At 43.3% G+C, this 19,037-nt stretch overlaps 1 protein-coding gene across 8 annotated transcripts in view; it reads right to left on the reverse strand.

Annotated features, from left to right (window-relative positions):
- FGD3 (FYVE, RhoGEF and PH domain containing 3) overlaps positions 1-19,037 on the reverse strand; it is a 79,870-nt gene that overhangs the window by 30,729 nt on the left and 30,104 nt on the right. For all 8 annotated transcript variants that reach the window (XM_035301192.3, XM_035301163.3, XM_035301160.3 and 5 more), the window contains 2 exons: positions 2,687-2,776; positions 1,542-1,678 (listed from right to left, as the gene is read on the reverse strand). In XM_035301192.3, coding sequence (XP_035157083.1) covers positions 1,542-1,678; positions 2,687-2,776 — 227 coding nt within the window. The remainder of the gene's footprint in view (positions 1-1,541; positions 1,679-2,686; positions 2,777-19,037) is intronic.

The raw sequence follows: 19,037 nt of genomic DNA on the forward strand, positions 1-19,037 counted from the left end.
CCTTTTAAATGGGCAAAGGTTAGAAACAATGGTTCTATCTAATGCTGGCAAAGTCCTAGGGAAAGTAGCTCTTTGTAGCACTGAGAATGAAAACTGCTGCTTTGGACAGAGATTTGCAAATAATTTTCAAGAAATAGAAAAATATACTAATCGCCTTTCATCTTGGAACTGTTTCAAAAAGAAAAAAGCCACAGGTACAAAGCCATCACTAAGGCGTGACTGTGGCTGTGCACGCATATATTTAATGTAAAGGCCCTCAACAGGGAGGGTGGGTAAGTCATTGGACCCCTGTGCTGTTACAAAAGCAGCAGAGAAGGTCATATGTGCACTCATGAGTTGGCAGTCTCCAGGGCCTTGCCAGAGAAAACCTGTCTCTACCAAGCACTGATTTTGTCACCCAGAGGGCCACATCCAGTCCCGACTGCCTCAGGAACACAACACAACCCGCGCAGCAGCTGGACCGCGTCCTTCTAAGATTTATAAATTGACACAGCCCCTCCTTGAGAACAGGTGAAAAGACTCCCCCGGTGTCCTATCCCAGTCAAGCTTCTGTGGTCTCCTGGGCTGCAGCTTGGAGAAGGGGCTTGTGGGACAAAGAAGGAACAGGCTCCTGATGCAGCGGGAAGCCAGGCCTGTGAAGGGGGCAGGCAGCAGAGACCCTAAGTCAAACAGCAGCAGCAGCCCCAAATGAGGAGAAACCCAACACTCAAAGTGGGCAGCTGGCAAGTCCGGGGGACGTTTCATGAATTGTGACTTGCACTGAGTTGTCCCTCTGCTAATGAACAGAAGCAGCAGTGGGACAGTGGGACAGTCCACAGGGACAGCAGAAGGAGGATCTGAGGTCCACTGTTGAGGGGGGAAAATAGCTTTTTTTTCTTTTGAGACAGTCTCACTCTGACACCCAGGCTGGAGGGCAGTGGCGCCATCTCAGCTCACTGCAACCTCTGCCTCCCGGGTTCAAGCGATTCTCCCGCCTCAGCCTTCAGAATAGCTGGGACTACAGGCACTTGCCACCATACCCAGCTAAATTTTTTTGCATTTTTAGTAGAGACGGGATTTCACTATGTTGGCCAGGCTGTTCTCAAACTCTGACCTCATGATCCGCCCGCCTCAGCCCCCAAATTGCTGGGATTACAGGCATGAGCCACCACACCCGGGCTCAAAAAAATAGCATTTTTTAAACGAAGGTGGAGTCTAATGCACTGGAAGGGAAAAGAAAACCAGCTAGCACTATCCACTGTGTGGTGTTTCCAAATGTATGTCAAACTTGATTTCAGAACCTCAGAGCCCGAGTGGGGCGTTGAAAGCCCTTCATTCCGCATCATCCACTTTCTCAGGAACTAAGCCTTGGAGATGCTGCAGCCGGTCAAGGTCACCAATCAGGAGGGGCGGAGTCCGGATCGGACCCAGGACCGTTTAGAGAACGGAGGCGCCCAGCCACCATGAGACAGCCCCCCAGCACTTGCCTGGCTCTCAGGCAAATGACCCCAGGTCTAGAGACCACCTGAGGGGCCCCACGGGCATCTGCAGCCGGTACTCACCACTCCTCGGTGATCCGCGTCTGCAGCTCCGGCAGCAGGAACTGCCCGTGAAAGCGGTGGATGGAGGAGATGTTAGAGAAGATCCCCGTGATGACTTCTGGAGGGATCCCCGCATCCGTCAGCCTGGTGCAGAAAACCTGAGCACAGAGAAGCCCAAGCGTGGCCGCTGAGCCTCTTCCACGAGCACAGTTGCCGCCCCGCTTCGGCCACAGGTGTGTGTGGGCGCTTGGGAAGGGCCGCTGCTGCCACCTTGTGTTCTCTTAATGAACTTCAGAATCATTATCCTCCCTTTTCATCGAATTGGTTCGGACAACTTCATGGTCTTAATGCAAGCTCACTTACGATTTAGGATTGTGGGTGAGGCAGGGACAGTCCCCTGAGGACAGGGAAAGACCTCTTTCCTCAGCCACCTCTCATGTGAAATGGAAGGTTCAGATTTCCTTTTCTAGCTTGTGAGATAAAAACAGTGGCAGCACCGTCTGTCAAAACGCCGGCTTCCATGGGTGCTTTATTTCCTGTGCTCATAAGCCCCACGTTGTCATGTGGGTAGGGAGGAGTGGTAACCCCTGTTCCAACTATTTATGCAGAAAAACATCCAGAAGCTATTTACATCCTCAGATAATGCAGCTGCCAAGAAGAACTGTCCCACAGGTGACTGGGCAAAGCCTTTTCCTCAGAGCTACAAGCACTGAAAACAAAAAATAAGCTTCTAGGGCAGGCCTGGTTACTCACACCTGTAATGCCAGGACTTTAGGAGGCCGAGGCAGGTGGATCACCTGAGGTCAGGAGTTTAAGACCAGCCTGATGGGTGAAATCCCGCCTCTACTAAAAATACAAAAATTAGCCAGGTGTGGTGGCGTGTGCCTGTAGTCCCAGCTACTCAGGAGGCTGAGACAGGAGAATCGCTTGAGCCAAGAGGTTGCAGTGAGCCAAGATTGTGCCACAGCACTCCAGCCTGGGTGACAGAGTGAAACTCTATCTCAAAAACAAAGAAGTTTCTAGACCAGACTTAAATTTGTCTGAGTTCTAGTATTTAAGTCATTCATACTGCACCTGTAATGCCCAACCAATACTGAGAGATACTGACACTGCACACTGAAACTCTGGGAGTGGACTAAGGTGGGCCCTCAAGCCCTATGGGCTACCTGGTCCAGCAGGTGTAGCCGCTTCACATAGGTCTCCTCGGTGTGCAGGAGCTCCTGGGCAATGTGGAGAAGCTTCTTGGGGCCAGAGTGCTGCGGAGAGAAGAGATGCAGCTCACCTGGGGAAGATGAGCCTTGGGGAATTGGTACCTAATAGGGGCTGTCTCTGCATGCAGGATGACCAGGGGCCACAAGGCGGGAAGAGGCCACGGGGGTAGGAGGGGGCCTGTGTGATACAGGGGATGTGATACTCTGTTCTCATAGATGGTATTTCCATGGAAGATTTTGGGAAAAGCACTGTAGTTTCTGGCACTCCCCCAAAAGCCTCTCTAGCTCAAAGATGACTCCACCCTCCTCGGCCTTCAACTGCAGAACAGTTGCAGTGACCATGTCAAAATATATTGGACAGTGATGTCAGCAAGATGGTGGAGTAAGCAGCTCTTGGCCTTCCTTCCCCACAGAAACATAAGGTTAACAACAATACATGGGCCGGAAGACCTGTATGAGAATTCCAGACAGGTCTTCTAGAAGAAGCTACAGCACCCAAGCCATTATAAAACCAAGAAAAGATTTCAGCAAAAGGTGTAGGGAAATTGGTGACATTTGGCAGGCTTGTCTCAGTCCACGTGGGCTACTCTAAATGTGCACCACCATGTCCAGCTAGTTTTTTTCTGTTTTCTTTTGGTAGGTATGAGGTTTCGCCACGTTGGCCAGGCTGGTCTTGAACTCCTGGACTCAACCTATCTGCCTGCCTCAGCCTCCCAGAGTGCTGGGATTACAGGTGTGAGCCACCGTGCCTGGCCTCTTCCTGTTTTTTGACATTAGGCAGGCTAACAAACCTCTGAGCTTCAGTGACCCCAAATGCAAAACATCAGCATCACCACCTAGTAGCTACATCACAGGGAGGTGATGAGGATGGAGTGGAATGACACCTATGAAAGACTCAGTGCAGGACAGGGCACAGAGCAAGAGCGAATCATCGCTGAAAATCATCACTATGGAAGTTTTCCCTGAAAACGCCTGAGACTGGGTAATTTGTAAACAAAAGAAGTTTATTTCTCACAGTACCGAGGGTGGACCTGCTTGCAAGACGGTGGCCTGAACACTATACCCTCAAATAGTGGAAGCAGTGGAAGAGAAAAAGGGAGATGAAGGCTGTGTCCTCACATGGTGGAAGAGCAGAGGAGAACAAACCCATGAACTTCCTCTTTTATAAAGGTCCTAATGCTATTCATGATGGCTCTGACTTCATGACTTAATCACCTCCTAAAAGCCCTATTGTGGCAGGCCAGTTCTCCTAACAATCACACAGACAGGCCTGCATGACAGTCACGGAGACAGACCTGCATAAGACTCCAGATACACAGGGAGATTTCCACAGCACTGCCTTAACATTGAGCAAACAGTTAAACCTACGGCAATCGATGCCCAGACATCAAAGCTAGAAATGAAACATATAATCAGTAGGAGCCTTGCATAAGCTTCTCTCTATCCTGGTGCAAGTCAAAATAATGGAGACAGTCTATTCCTAGTGCCAGGACCCATCTCGGGTCAACGGAATCTGAGACAAGTCAAGGTAACAGAGGCAGTCGTTTGAATAGATTCATTGAAGAGTTTAAGGCAGCTCTCCAGACCAAGCTGTAAAGGAGCTAAGATAGAAATAATCACTGCAGTACCACGGTAGACAGGCCTAGAAGGTACTGGGGCCTCTGACCTTCTAGCTGAAACAAAATTAACTATAAAGAAACAGAAAAATATAGCTTAATCAAAGAAACAAAATAAAAAACTCCAAAACTGATCCCAAGGAAACACAGATCTACAAGCTGCTTGAGAAAAAAACATTTAAATAGTTGTCATAAAGATGTTCAATGAGGTAAAAGAGAATACAGATAGATGACTAAGAAAAAATTAGGAAATGATACATGAACAAAGTGAGGATATTGACAAAGAGATAGAAACTATTAAAAGGTACAAACCAGACATTCTGGAGCTGAAATACACATTAATTGAACCAAGAAATTTTTAAGAGGGTTTTGACAGCAGACTTGATCAGGCAGAAGAAAAAGTCCACAAACTTGGGGCTGGGCGCGGTGGCTCATGCCTGTAATCCCAGCACTTTGGGAGGCCGAGGCAGGTGGATCACGAGGTCAAGAGATCAAGACCATCCTGGCCAACATGGTGAAACCCCATCTCTACTAAAAATACAAAAATTAGCTGGGCGTGGTGACGTGCGCCTGTAGTCCCAGCTAGTCAGGAGGCTGAGGCAAGAGAATTGCTTGAACCCAGGAAGCAGAGGTTGCAGTGAGCCGAGATTGCGCCACTACACTCCAGCCTGGCTCCTGGCAACAGAGTGTAAGACTCTGTCTCAAAAGAAAAAAGAAAAAGTCTGCAAACTTGAAGAGAAGTCATTTGAAATCATAGAGTCAGATAAGAGAAAAAGAAGAAGGGCAAGGACAGCCTAAGGGACGTATGGGCCACTATCAAGTAGATCAATATATGCACACGTAAGTTCCAAAGGAGAAGAGAGAAAAAGGGGCAGAGACTTTATTTACAGAAATAATGGCTGAAAGTTTCCAAGTTTGAGGAAAGCAATGGCTTTAAAACTTCAAGAATCTCAAAGACCTCCAACTAGGGTAAATCAAAAGACACATTATAATTATATAACTGTCTGAAGTCAAATACAAAGAAAATCTTGAAAGCAGCAAGAGAAAAGCAATTTTTCTCATGTAAGGAGTCCGTAAGATTATCAGAGGATTGGCCGGGTGCGGTGGCTCACGCCTATAAACCCAGCACTCTGGGAGGCCGAGGTGGGTGAATCACAAGGTCAAGATATTGAGACCATCCTGGTCAATAAGGTGAAACCCCGTCTCTATCAAAAATACAAAAATTAGCTGGGCATGGTGGTGTGTGCCTGTAGTCCCAGCTACTCAGGAGGCTGAGGCAGGAGAATTGCTTGAACCCAGAAGGTGGAGGTTGCAGTGAGCCGAGATCGCGCCATTGCACTCTAGCCTGGGTAACAAGAGTGAAACTTCGTCTCAAAAAAAAAAAAAAAAAAAAAGATTATCAGAGGATTTGTCAGTGGTAACTTTGCAAACCAGAAGGCAGAGGGAGGATACATTAAAAGTGCTGAAAGAAAAAAACCTGTCAACAAAGAATATTGTATTTGACAAAACTGTCCTTCCAAAATGGAGAAATAAACACTTTGCCAGAAAAACAAAAGCTGAAGGGGTTCATTACCATTAAATCTGCTCTAAAATAAAAAAGATTAAAGGAGTGCCTTTACATTGAAACGAAAGGATATAGAAAGCAACACAAAGCTGCATGATAATGCAAGGTTCTTCAGTAAAGGTGAACACATGGATACATACAAATTTGTACTATTATCCTTTTAGTGAATAGAATTTAAATTACAAAAACATTTAAGCATTTAAATCTATATGAATTTGTATACAATAAATAAAGATTAATTCATGACATCAATAAGCAGGGAGAGGGAGGTGGAACTAGAGGTGGAGTTTTTGCATGTGATTGAAGTTGTCATAGCTTAAAATAGAATGCTATAACTTTAAAATGCTTTATGTAACTGCAATGGTAGCCACAAATAAAATATTTCTAGATAAAAAGGAGCTGGGCGCAGTGGCTCATGCCAGTAATCCCAGCACTTTGGGAGGCCAATGCAGGTGGATCACAAGGTCAAGAGATCAAGACTATCCTGACCAACATGGTGAAACCCCATCTCCACTAAAAATACAAAAAATTTAGCCAGGCATGGTGGCACACACCTGTGATCCCAGCTACTTGGGAGGCTGAGGTGGAAGAATCGCTTTACCCAGGAGGCAGAGGTTGCAGTGAGCCGAGATTGCACCGCTGCACTCCAGCCTGGTGACAGAGCAAGACTCCGTCTCAAAAAAAAAAAAAAGAAAATGAGAAGGAAATAAAAGCATATCACTACAAAAAAAAAAATCAATGAAACACAAAGGCAGTAAGAGAGTAAAGGAAGGACATATACAACCTATAAGACATACAAAAAACAACCAAATGGCAGTAGTAGGTGCTTTCGTATCAGTAACTACTTTAATTGTAAATGGATTAAACTTCCCAATCAAAAGACACATTGGCTGAATGGATTAAAAATAACAGCCTCCTGGGACTTGAGTGTAGTTATAAATAAATAAGTAAACAATAGTCTCCAACTATATGCTGTTGACAAGAGACTCACTTTAGATATAAGGACACACATAGGCTGAAAGTGACAGGATGGAAAAAGATATTTCATGCAAATGGTAACCAAAAGAGAGCAGGAGAGGCCATACTTAGATAAAATAGACTTTATAGCAAAAACGATTACAAGGCTGGATGCAATGATGTACACTTATAGTCCACCTACTCAGGAGGTTGAAGTGAGTCACTCAAGCCCAGGAGTTCGAGGCTATCCTGGGCAACATAGTGAGACCTTGTCTCCAAAAAAAAAAAGGAGAGTGATATCAGTAAGATGGCTGACTAGAAACACCTGGCATTCCTCCCCTCACCCCAAGAAAGGACTAAGGCACAATGGACTAAGATTTGACTGCTGCTGGAATGAGTGGTGGAGTAGAGATGCATCTGTGATGATTGAAAGCCCAGGAGAGCAGTGTGGAGACACCCAGCCTCCAGCAGTCCCATCTCCCTCCACCCAGATAGGATCTATCCAGAGTCAGGAAGGACTTCCCTTTGCAGTGAAAAAGTACAACACAAGAGAATCCCACAGTCCTTGCAAGGCCCAAGCCCAGTTTGGAGAGTTGTGAGAATCCATACGGCCACATTGCCCCTGTTAGGATCACAAAGTGTGCACTCCCCATCCCCCAACCACCCCTGTGAACCAAGCTGCTGTGGCATGGCATCATCCTGAGACCAGAGTGCTCCCAGAGTGCTCCCGATTGCACCAGAGTGCAACCACCTCCAGAGTGCTCCCGGAAGTAGCTACTGTACCTCTCCAGCCGTGGGGCTCCATCTCCATTCCACCAAGACCACATGTGTTTGAATGCCACAACCGCAGCTGTATAGAGCTTGGGCCCAGGATTAGCAGTGACTAGTCCTACATAGCAGGGAAACCAACTCTTAGTGCCACACTTTCAGCTAAAAGAACAGTCTGCCAATGCCACCCAGGAGGAGCTCAAGAATCCTCCCAGCTATTCTTCAGAAAGGAAGGAGAAATAAAATCTTTAACTGACAAGCAAAAAAATAAGAGAATTCATCACCACTAGATCAGTCTTATAAGAAATGCTCAAGATAGTCTTATATCTGGAAGTGAAAAGACAATAAACACCATCATGAAAACATGTAAAACTATAAAACTCACTGGTAAAGCTTATATACAAAGGAAAAAAGAATCAAATCTTATCACTGCAGAAAACCACTCAACTGCAAAAATAAATATTGAGAGGAGGTAAGTAACAAAGGGTGTTAAAAAACAACCAGAATGCAATCAGTATAATAACAGGAGTAAGTTCTCACCAATCAATAATAATCTTGAATGTAAATAGATTAAATTCCCCCATTTAAAAAATAAACTGGCTGAATGGATTAAAACAACCAAGACCCAACTATATGCTGTCTACAAGAAATTCCCCTTACATGTAAGACATACATAAACTCAAAGTTAAGGATGAAAAAAAATTTTTTTAAGTTAAGGATGAAAAGCTACATAAATAGCTATATGCTGTCTATAAGAAACTCCCCTTACCTGTAAAGTCTTACATAAACTGAAAGTTAAGGATGAAAAAACATAGTCCACGAAAACAGAAACCCAAAACAAGCAGAAGTATCTATATTTATATCAGATAAAGTAGACTTCAAGTCAAAAACTATAAGAAGAAACAGAGAAAGACATTACATAATAAAGGGATCAATTCAGGAGAAGAATATAATAATTGTAATTGTAAATATACATGCACCAAATACTGCAGCACCTAGATATAGAAAGCAAATATTATTAGCTATACAGGGAAAGGTATACCTCCAACAAAATAATACTTGGAGACATCCACACCCCACTCTCAGCATTAGACAGATCATCTAGACAGAAAATCAAAGGCACATCAGATTTATTTGCACCATACACCAAATAAACCTAACAGACATTTACAGAACATTTCACCCAACAGCTGCAGAACACACATTCTTCTCCTGAACATATGGAACATTCTCTAGGATTGACAATATATTAGGGCACAAAACAAGTCTCAGATTTTTTTTAATCAAAATTATATTAGGTATTTTATCTGACCACAATGGAATAAAACTAGACATCAATAAGAAGAGACACATTCAAAGCTCTGCAAATATATGGAAATTAAATAACATGCTCCTGAATGGCCAGTGGGTGAAGAACACAAAAGCAATATATGAGCATCAGTAGTGTTTCTATACACAACAAACTAGCTGAAAAATAAATCAAGAAGGCAATCTCACGTACAATAACTGCAAAATAAATACCTAGGAATAAATTTAATGAAGAAGGCACAAAATCTCAACAAGGTGCAAAAGGAAAATGAAAACTCAAGACTTCAATTCATGACGCCAAAAGAAAAAAATTCAGCTGAAAGCTGAGTCATGCAAGAAATTGCCTTTCCTTTTGCTCCTAACCAGACAGGTATAGATGAAAGGTTAAATATCTCCACAGGTGGCTGCCCTACATTTGCCTCAGTTTATGTAAAGTGAAGATTTACTGATGAATACATAACTGACTATTTGCCTACCAGCTCCTTTTCTCTTGCAACATGTAGATTAACATACCTTCCCTTTCTCCCCTCTAGCCCACTTTTTCCCTTTAAATACTTAAACCTTCAAAGGCCTCTGGAGAAAACACAGGCCACAAACTGTTTTTCTTTGATTCCATGTTTATTTTTTCCAGGCATGACCTCAACTTGGCAAAATAAACTTCTAAACTGATTGAGACCAGTTTCAGATACTTTTTGGTTTACCAAAGACAACTAAAAAACACAAATGAGGCTGGGTGTGGTGACTAACGCCTGTAATCCCAGCACTTCAGGAGGCTGAGGCAGGTGGATCACAAGGTCAGGGGTTTGAGATCAGCCTGGCCATCATGGTGAAACCCTGTCTCTACTAAAAATACAAAAATTAGCCAGGTGTGATAGCACGTGCCTGTAGTTCCAGCTACTTGGGAGGCTGAGGCAGGAGAATTGCTTGAACTCGGGAGGTAGAGATTGCAGTGAGCCTAGACTGTGCCATTGCACTCCAGCCTGGGCAACAGAGCAAGACTCTGTCTCAAAAAAAACCCCAAAAAACAAAAACACTGATGAGAGACATTGAAGTGGACTGTTTCATGAAAGGGCTGTTTCATGAAGGGGCTGTGCATGCAAAGAGTCCCCCAAATGCAGAAGGAGTTGAGGAACCAAAGAACGAGGAAGACTAATATAGTTTCTCAGCAGAGGGTGATTTATTGGGGAACTGACAGACAGGAGCATGGTCATGGATGGCCACAAAACAGGTAGATCTTCACGCTGTCAACCCCCAAACCCAGGACTTATATGCCATAGGGAAAGGGTATACAGTGCTTCAGAAGGAATGTGAAGGACATCGAAGTTACCCCTTCAGAAAAAGGCAAGAATGCTGTATGTATCATAGCCTAAGGGCAGGATTTATGGTATGTGTTTTTGATAACAACAGAGCTGTCATGGCCTAAGGGTAAGATTTACAGTAAGTACTTGCTCTTATACAAGGAACAGTAGATAAGGTAGAAATCTTAGAGGCACTGCTGGAACCATGGTTAATCAGAAGTCAACATGGCAGATTAGTGTAAAGTAGGTAGCCAGGCAGACATGAGCAGGGCAGGAGCAGCCCTGCTCTATCACGAATATTGGGTGACCATCATCAGGTGATAATGGCAGATGTTTTTCTGTAGGTAAGGAAACCCGCGCAGGGTCTTGCCTGGGTATGCCTGCAATGGATTGGAGGCCCATAGGCACTGAGGGAATGGGATAGCGCTACCAGGAATTCATGCCTTACGCAGGGGAGGAGACTGATCTCTTCAATTAGTGTGTAGTGGACTGGCATTCAATCTGCGAGGTGGGAGCCTGTTGGCAGGACCCCCTCTTTCTTTGCTAAGAGCTTTCTTCTTGCCTAATGCATCTGCCCTCCTTACCCTTCAATGTGTCTTCATGCCTAATTTTTCCTGGTTCATAAACATCAAGCAGAACAGGGGCTAACTGCATGAACAGTATTAATAGAAGACACATAATACTTCTATGACCTTTTTTTCTTTTTGAGACTTAGTCTCGCTCTGTCACCCAAGCTGAAATGCAGTGGTATGATCTCCGCTCAGTACAACCTCTGCCTCCCAAGTTTCAGTGATTCTCCTGCCTCAGCCTCCAGAGTAGCTGGGACTACAGGTGCGTGCCACCACACCTGACTAATTTTTTTGTATTTTTAGTAGAGACGTAGTTTCATTGTGTTAGCCAGGGTAATTGCAATCTCCTGACCTCGTGATCCACCCACCTCAGCCTCCCAAAGTGCTGGGATTACAAGCATGAGCCGCCAGGCCTGGCTGTCTTTTCGCTTAAAACATTGTTGATCCTTTGTTTTTCAGAGCCAAGAAAAATTTTCTTGTAAGCTATTTACAGTTTTAACAACTGAGTACTCTTTTTTTTTTAATTGAGACAAAGTCTTGCTCTGTCACTGGAGTGCAGTGGTATGATCTCAGCTCACTGCAATCTCTGCTACCTGGGTTCAGCAATTCTTGTGCCTCAGCCTCTCTAGTAGCTGGGGCTACAGTCAGATGCCACCACGCTTGGCTAATTTTTTTTTTTGTATTTAGTAGAGATGAGGTTTTGCCATGTTGGCCAGGCTGGCTGTTTTCTTGGCTCTGAAAAACAAAGGATCAACAGTGTTTTAAGCGAAAAGACAGCCAGGCCTGGCGGCTCAAGCTTGCAATCCCAGCACTTTGGGAGGCTGAGGTGGGTGGATCACGAGGTCAGGAGATTGCAATTACCCTGGCTAACACAATGAAACTACGTCTCTACTAAAAATACAAAAAAATTAGTCAGGTGTGGTGGCACGCACCTGTAGTCCCAGCTACTCCTGACTCCAAGTGATCTGACTGCCTTGGTCACCCAAAGTGCTGGGATTGCAGGCATGAGCCACCATGCAATGCTACAGTAGCTAGTCAGACAGACGTGAATAGGGGAGGAGAGGGTCCCTCCCTGACAATCAGGAATGTTAGGCAACCATCAGGTGATGGTCAGGCAGTTGCTAAACTGGCTCTCTGAAATAATAGTTGGTTGCAGCCAGCTTCAGGGAAACACAGTCTCCCAATACATAGAAAAATCTGAAACTGGTGACCAGCAGCTTCTTGATGAGATCTCAGGAACTTGGTGAGTGGGCTCAAGTATATTCACTAAGAGGCAACATGGTGGTATACGACTTTATAGGATCACTCAACTGGTAAGGGAAGAATGCTTCAAGTGAGCATGTGTATAACTTCAGTAAACACACTGCACATGTGGCCCCTCCAAAGTGCTGGCAGTCCACTGTGCATGCAGACAGCTCACCCATGGGAAGAATCAGAGGAAAACGAATGCAACCCCCAGAAGCATGCCAACATATAAAATCCCAAGTCAAAGGTCAAACACTGTACTTGATCTCTCAAGTTGCCTGCTTGGCCCTCTTCCAAGTGTACTTTACTTCCTTTCATTCCTGCTCTAAAGCTTTTTAATAAACTTTCACGGCCGGGTGTGGTGGCTCGTGCCTGTAATCCCAGCACTCTGGAAGGCCAAGGTAGGTGAATCACAAGGTCAGGAGTTCAAGACCAGCCTGGCCAAGATGGTGAAACCCCATCTCTACTAAAAATACAAAAATCAGCTGGGCATGGTGGTAACCATCTGTAAATCCCAGCTGCATGGGAGGCTGAGGCAAGGGAATTGCTTGAACCCAGGGGGCAGAGGTTGCAGTGAGCCAAGATTGCACCACAGCACTCCAGCCTGGGTGACAGAGCAAGACTGTTTAAAAAAAACAACTTTCACTCCTGCTCTAACTTGCCTCAGTCTCTCACTCTGCCTTATGCCCCTTGTTCAAACTGTTTCTTCTGAGGAGGCAAGAACTGAGGTTGCTACAGATCTGTATGGATTTGCCACCACTAGCATTAGCATCCAAGATGGATTTGCTTTAGCATCCACAGAAATAAACAAATGCGTGACATTCCATGCTTGTTGATCAGAAGAATTAATATTGTTAAAATGGAAATACTACCAAGCAACTTACAGATTCAATGGAACCCCTGTCAACAAAACAATCCAGAGCAAAAGAACAAAGCTGGAAGCATCACATGACCTGACTTCAAAATATACTACAAAACTATGATAACAAAATCAGCATGGTACTGGCATAAAAATAGACACGCAGACCAATGAAACAGAATAGAGAACACAGAAATTAATCTGTTTATCTATAGCCAACTGATTTTGACAAAGGTGCCCAGAAAACTAATTGGAAAAAGGACAGTCTCTTCAATAAATAGTGCTGGGAAAATGGTATATCTACATGCTGAAGAATGAAACAAGACCCCCACTTCTCATACTTGTTAACAAAATGAGTCAAACTCTTGAAAATATTTGAAGAGATTTATTCAGAGTCAAATATAAGTGACCATGGCCTGGACACAGCCCCCAGGAGACTGAGAACATGTGCCCAAGATGTTTGGGGCACAGCTACATTTTATACATTTTAGAGAGACATGAGGCATCAATCAAATACATTTAAGATATACCTTGGTTCAATCCAGAAAGGGGGGACAACTTGAAGCTGCGGTAGGGGGGCTTCCAGGTTATAGGTAGATTTAAAATTTTTCTAATTGGCAATTGGTTGAAAGAGTTATCAATAGAAAGGAACATCTGGGTTGCAATGAAAAGGCTGGGGAGACCAAAGTTTTATCATGCAGATTAAGCCTCCAGACAGCAGGCAGCAGGCTTGAAACAATAGATTGTAAATGTTTCTTATCAAACTTAAGGTCTGTGTTGATGTTAAATGCTGTTTGCCTTTTACTGAATTCCAAAAGGGAGGAGAACATAATGAGGGATGTTAGACTCCCTTCCCTCAGGACCTGAACCCATTTTTCAGGTTAACTCTTGAATACCCTTGGCAGAGAAAAGGGGTTCATTCAGATGGTTGGTGGACCTTAAAAGCTTATTTTTTGTCCGGGCATGGTGGATCAGGCCTGTAATCCCAGCACTTTGGGAGGCAGAGGCAGGCAGATCATGAGGTCAGGAAATCGAGATCATCCTGGCTAACACCGTGAAACCCTGTCTCTACTAAAATATATATGTAATTTGAGCTGCTGGGGAGGCTAAGGCAGGAGAATCGCTTGAACCCTGGAGGCGGAGTTTGCAGTGAGCCAAGATCTCGCCACTGCACTACAGCCTGGGCGACAGAGAGACTCCGTCCCCCACCCCCGCCAAAAACAAGTTTATTTTTGGTTTATACCCTATACAAAAATCAACTCAAGATGGATCAAAGACCTAAACTTAAGACCTGAAGGCTACTAAAAGAAAACATAGAAACTAGCCAGGCGTGGTGGCACTTGTCTGTAATCCCAGCTACTTGGGGGGCTGAGGCAGGAGAATCACTTAAACCTGGGAGGCGGGAGTTGCAGTGAGCCCAGATCCTGCACTCCAGCCTGGGCAACAGAGTGAGACTCTCAAAAAAAAAAAAAAAAGAAAGAAAGAAAGAAAAGAAAGGAAGGCAGGAAGGAGAAATGCTTTAGGACATTAGTCTGGGAAAATATTTTATGAATAAGGCTTTGAAAGCATAGGCAACGAAAGCAAAAACAGACAAACTACATTATATCAAACTATAAATCCTCTGCACAGGAAAGGAAACAATCAGCAGAATGAAAAGTCAGCCTACTGAATGGGAGAAAATATTTGCAAACTGTTCATCTGACAGGAAATTAATATCCAGAATATACCAAGAACTAAAACATCTCATTGGCAGAAAAACCCAAACAATTCATTTTAAAAATGAGCACATAATCTGAACAGACATTTCTCAAAAGCAAATGTACAAATGGCCAGCAAATATATTTTTAAATGTTGAAAAAAGTCACTAATCATAAGGGAAATGCAAATCAAAACCACAGTGAAAGCATCTCACCCCAGTTAGGATGGCTATTATCCAAAAGACAAAAAATAACAAAGGCTGGCATGGATGTGGAGAAAAGGTACCTCTCATACACTCTTGGTGGGAATGTAAACTAGTATAGCCACTATGGGGAATAGTATGGAGGTTCCTCAGAAAACTGCAAGCTGGGCATGGTGATGCACACCTGTAACCCCAGCACTTGGAGATGCCAAGGCAGGAGGATCACTTGAGTCCAGAAGTTTGAGACCACCCTGGGCAATACAGTAAGACACTATCTCTACAAAAAAACTTTTAAAAATTAGCTAGGCATGGTGTTGCATGCCTGTAGTCCCAGCTACTTGGGAAGCTGAGGTGGGAGGACTGCTTGAGCCCAGGAGTTCAAGGCTGCAGTGAGCTGTGATCTTGCCACTGCACTCTAGCCTGGGTAACAGACTCTTAAAAAAAAAAAAAAAAAAGTCCCAGAGCTGTGGCTCATGCCTGTAATCCCAGCACTTTGGGAGACCATGGTGGGCAGATCACCTGAGGTCAGGAGTTCGAGACCAGCCTGGGCAGCTACTCAGGAGGCTGAGGCAAGAGAATCGCTTGAACCCATGAGGCAGAGGTTGTGGTGAGCCAAGATCACACCACTACACTCCAGACTGGATGATAGAGTGAGACTCTGTCTCCAAAAAAAAAAAAGAATAGATACATTAAAAAAATAATAAAAATTTTAAAATGAAAGAAAAAACATAGAACTACCATATGATCTAGCAATCCCACTACTGGACATTTATCCAAAGGAAAGGAACTCAGTATTTTGAAGAGACAGCTGCACCTCCATGTTTATTGCACCACTATTCACAGTAGCCAAGATATGAAATCAACCTGGGTATCCAACAACAGTTGAATGGATAAGGAAAATGTGGTATAGATAGACAATGTCATACTACTGAGTCATAAAATATGAAATCCTGTCATTTGTGGCAACATGGATGGCACTAGAGGACATTTAGTTAAGCAGAATAAGCCAGGAACAGAAAGTTAAACATCACAAGTTCTCACTCATATGTGGAAGCTAAAAAAAGTTGATCTCACAGAAGTAAACAGTACAGCAGAGAATACTAGAGACAAGGAAGGGTAGGAGGAAGAGAGGCATAGGAAGAGATTGTTAAAGGATATAAAACTGCAGCTAGATAAAAGGAGTAAGTTCCAGTATTCTGTGCCACTGTAGGATGACTATAGTTAACAATAGTATAGTATACAGTTTCAGCAGCTAGAAGGAGGGTATTGAATGTTCCCAACAGAAAGAAATTATAATAAATGTTTGAAATAATGGCTATGTTAATTGCCATGAGCTAATCACTACATATTATATGTATCAAAACATCACTATGTAACTCAGGAATATGTACAGTTAGCCTCTGTCACTTAGAAAAAAGGAATCACTGCTCACAAGTGGGAAAAAAATAACTGTTACAAGAAGCAAAGAAACACATTGTATAGTGATAAAAATATTGTCACCAAAAAGATGTAACAATGATAAATATTTATGCACCAAACCTGAGAACTCCTAAATATACGAAGGAAACTTTGGCAGAATTGAAGGAAGAAATAGAGAGCAGCAAAATAATATTAGGAGACTTTAATATCTCACTTTCAATAAACCAATAGAAGAAACAGACAGAAGATCAATCGGGAAATAGAGGACTTGAACAACTCTACAGGCAGTTGAACCAGACAATTACAGAACACGCTGCCCAAAAACAGCATAATAAAAGTTCTTCTCAAGTGTACGTGAAACATTCTCCAGGACAGACCATGTATTAGGCATAAAACCAGTCTCAACAAACACACAAAGACTGAAATTATACAAACCAACTTTTTCAATTAGAATGAAATGAAACTGGAAATCAAGAACACAATGAAAATCTACAGACGTGCAAATTAAACAAAACATTCTCTTTTTTTTTTTTTTTTTGAGATGGAGTCTTGCTCTGTCACCCAGGCTGGAGCGCAGTGACGTGATCTTGGCTCGCTGCAACCTCCACCTCCCTAGTTCAAACAATTCTTCTGCCTCACTCTCCAGAGTAGCAGAGATTACAGGTGTCCACTACCACGCCTGGCTAACTTTCGTATTTTTAGTAGAGATGGGGTTTCACCATGTTGGCCAGGCTAGTCTCAAATGCCTGACCTCAGTTGATCCACCCACCTCGGCCTCCCAAAGTGCTGAAATTACAGGACTGAGCCACTGCACCGGCCTAAACAATACATTCTTAAACAGCCAATGGATAAAAGAAAAACATGAAATCACAACATACTTATGGAATGCAGTAAAAGCAGTGCTAAGAGGGAATTTTACAGCTATAAATACGTACATTTTTTAAAAAAGAAAATCTTGAATCAGCAATCTAACTCTGCCTGTCAAGACACTCAAGAGCAAAGAGAAAACTGAAACCGAAGCTAGCAGGGGGAAGGAAGCAATAAAGTTCAGACATATAGAGATATCTATATAGATACAGAGAACAAAAAGACAATAGGAAAATTCACAATGTGAAAAGTTGGTTTTTTGAAAAGAGCAAAAAATATTGACAAACATTTAACTAGGTTAACTAAGAAAAAAGAGGCCGGGCATGGGTAATCCCAGCACTTGGGAGGCCAAGGCAGGTGGATCACTTGAGGCCAGGAGTTTGGGATGGCCAAAATGGTGAAACTTCATCTCTACTGAAAATACAAAAATTAGCTGGGCATGGTGGCACACGCCTGTAATCTCAGCTACTCAGGAGGCTGGGGCAGAAGAATGGCTTGAACCTGGGAGGTGGAGGTTGCAGTGAGCTGAGATCGCACCACTATACTCTACCCTGGGCAGCAGAGTGAGTGAGACTCTAACTAAAACAAACAAACAAACAAACTATTCTATTGTCTAAATGTATAGATTTTTTCTAAATGTTGTGATTTTTAAATAGACTGTCTCAAAATAATAAAAAAAGAGAGAGAGCAAAGATACAACTCAAATGAAAGAGGGAATATTACAAGAGATGCCACAGGAAAAAAAAGGACTATAAGAGAATACTATGAACAGTGACGGATAAATTCCTAGAAACACGCAACCTAGGAAGACCGAATCATGAAGAAATAGAAAATCTGAAAGAGCAGTAATGAGTATGCAGATTGAATTAGTAATAAAGGACCTCCAAACAAACAAAAGTCCAGGACCAGATGGCTTCACTGATGAATTCTACGAACACTTTAAAAAGAAATAAAACCAATCATCCTTAAATTCTTCCAAAAAAATTGAAGAGGAGGGCCTACTTCCAAGCTCATTCAATGAGACCATCATTACCCTGATACCAAGGCCATACAAAGACAATACAGGAAAAGAGAACTACCGGCCAGTATCCCTGATGAATATTGATGCAAAAGTCCTCGGCAAAACACTAGGAAATGAAGTTCAACAGTACATTAAAAGGATTAATCACCACGACCAAGTTTATTCCTGGAATGCAACTATGGTTCAACATAACAAAAATCAATTAATGTGATACATCACATCAACAGAATGAGGACAAAAGCCACATGATCATCTCAATTGATGCAGAAAAAGCATTTGAAAAGATTCAACATCCTTTCATGATAAAGCACTCAGCAGAATGAAAGGAACAGAATGAAATTACCTCACTCTAACAAAGTCCATATATGAGAAGCTCACGGCTAACATCATACACAATGGTGAAAGACTAGGCCAGGCGCGGTGGCTCACGCCTGTAATCCCAGCACTTTGGGAGGCTGAGGTGGACAGATTACCTGAGGTCAGGAGTTCAAGACCAGCCTGGCCAGCCTGGGCGACCAGAGCCAGACTTCGTCTCAAAAAAACAAAAAATCACATTTAGAAAAAAAATCTATACATTTAGACAAAGAGAAAAAACATCTACAGATTTTTTGAGATGGAGACTTGCTCACCCTGTTGCCCAGGCTGGAGTGCAGTGGTGTGATCTCGGCTCACTGCAACCCCCACCTCCCGGGTTTAAGTGATTCTTCTGCCTCTGCTTCTCAACTAGCTGGGACTACAGGTGTGTGCCAACATGCTCAGCTACTTTTTGTATTTTTAGTAGAGATGAGGTTTTACCATGTTGGCTAGGCTGGTCTTGAACTCCTGGCCTCAAGTGGTCTGCCCGCCTCGGCTTCCCAAAGTTCTGTGATTACAGGCATGAGCCACTGTGCCTGGCCTTAAAAAATCTATATATTT

The sequence above is a fragment of the Callithrix jacchus genome, chromosome 1, assembly GCF_049354715.1.
Source record: "Callithrix jacchus isolate 240 chromosome 1, calJac240_pri, whole genome shotgun sequence".
Lineage (NCBI taxonomy): Eukaryota > Metazoa > Chordata > Mammalia > Primates > Cebidae > Callithrix > Callithrix jacchus.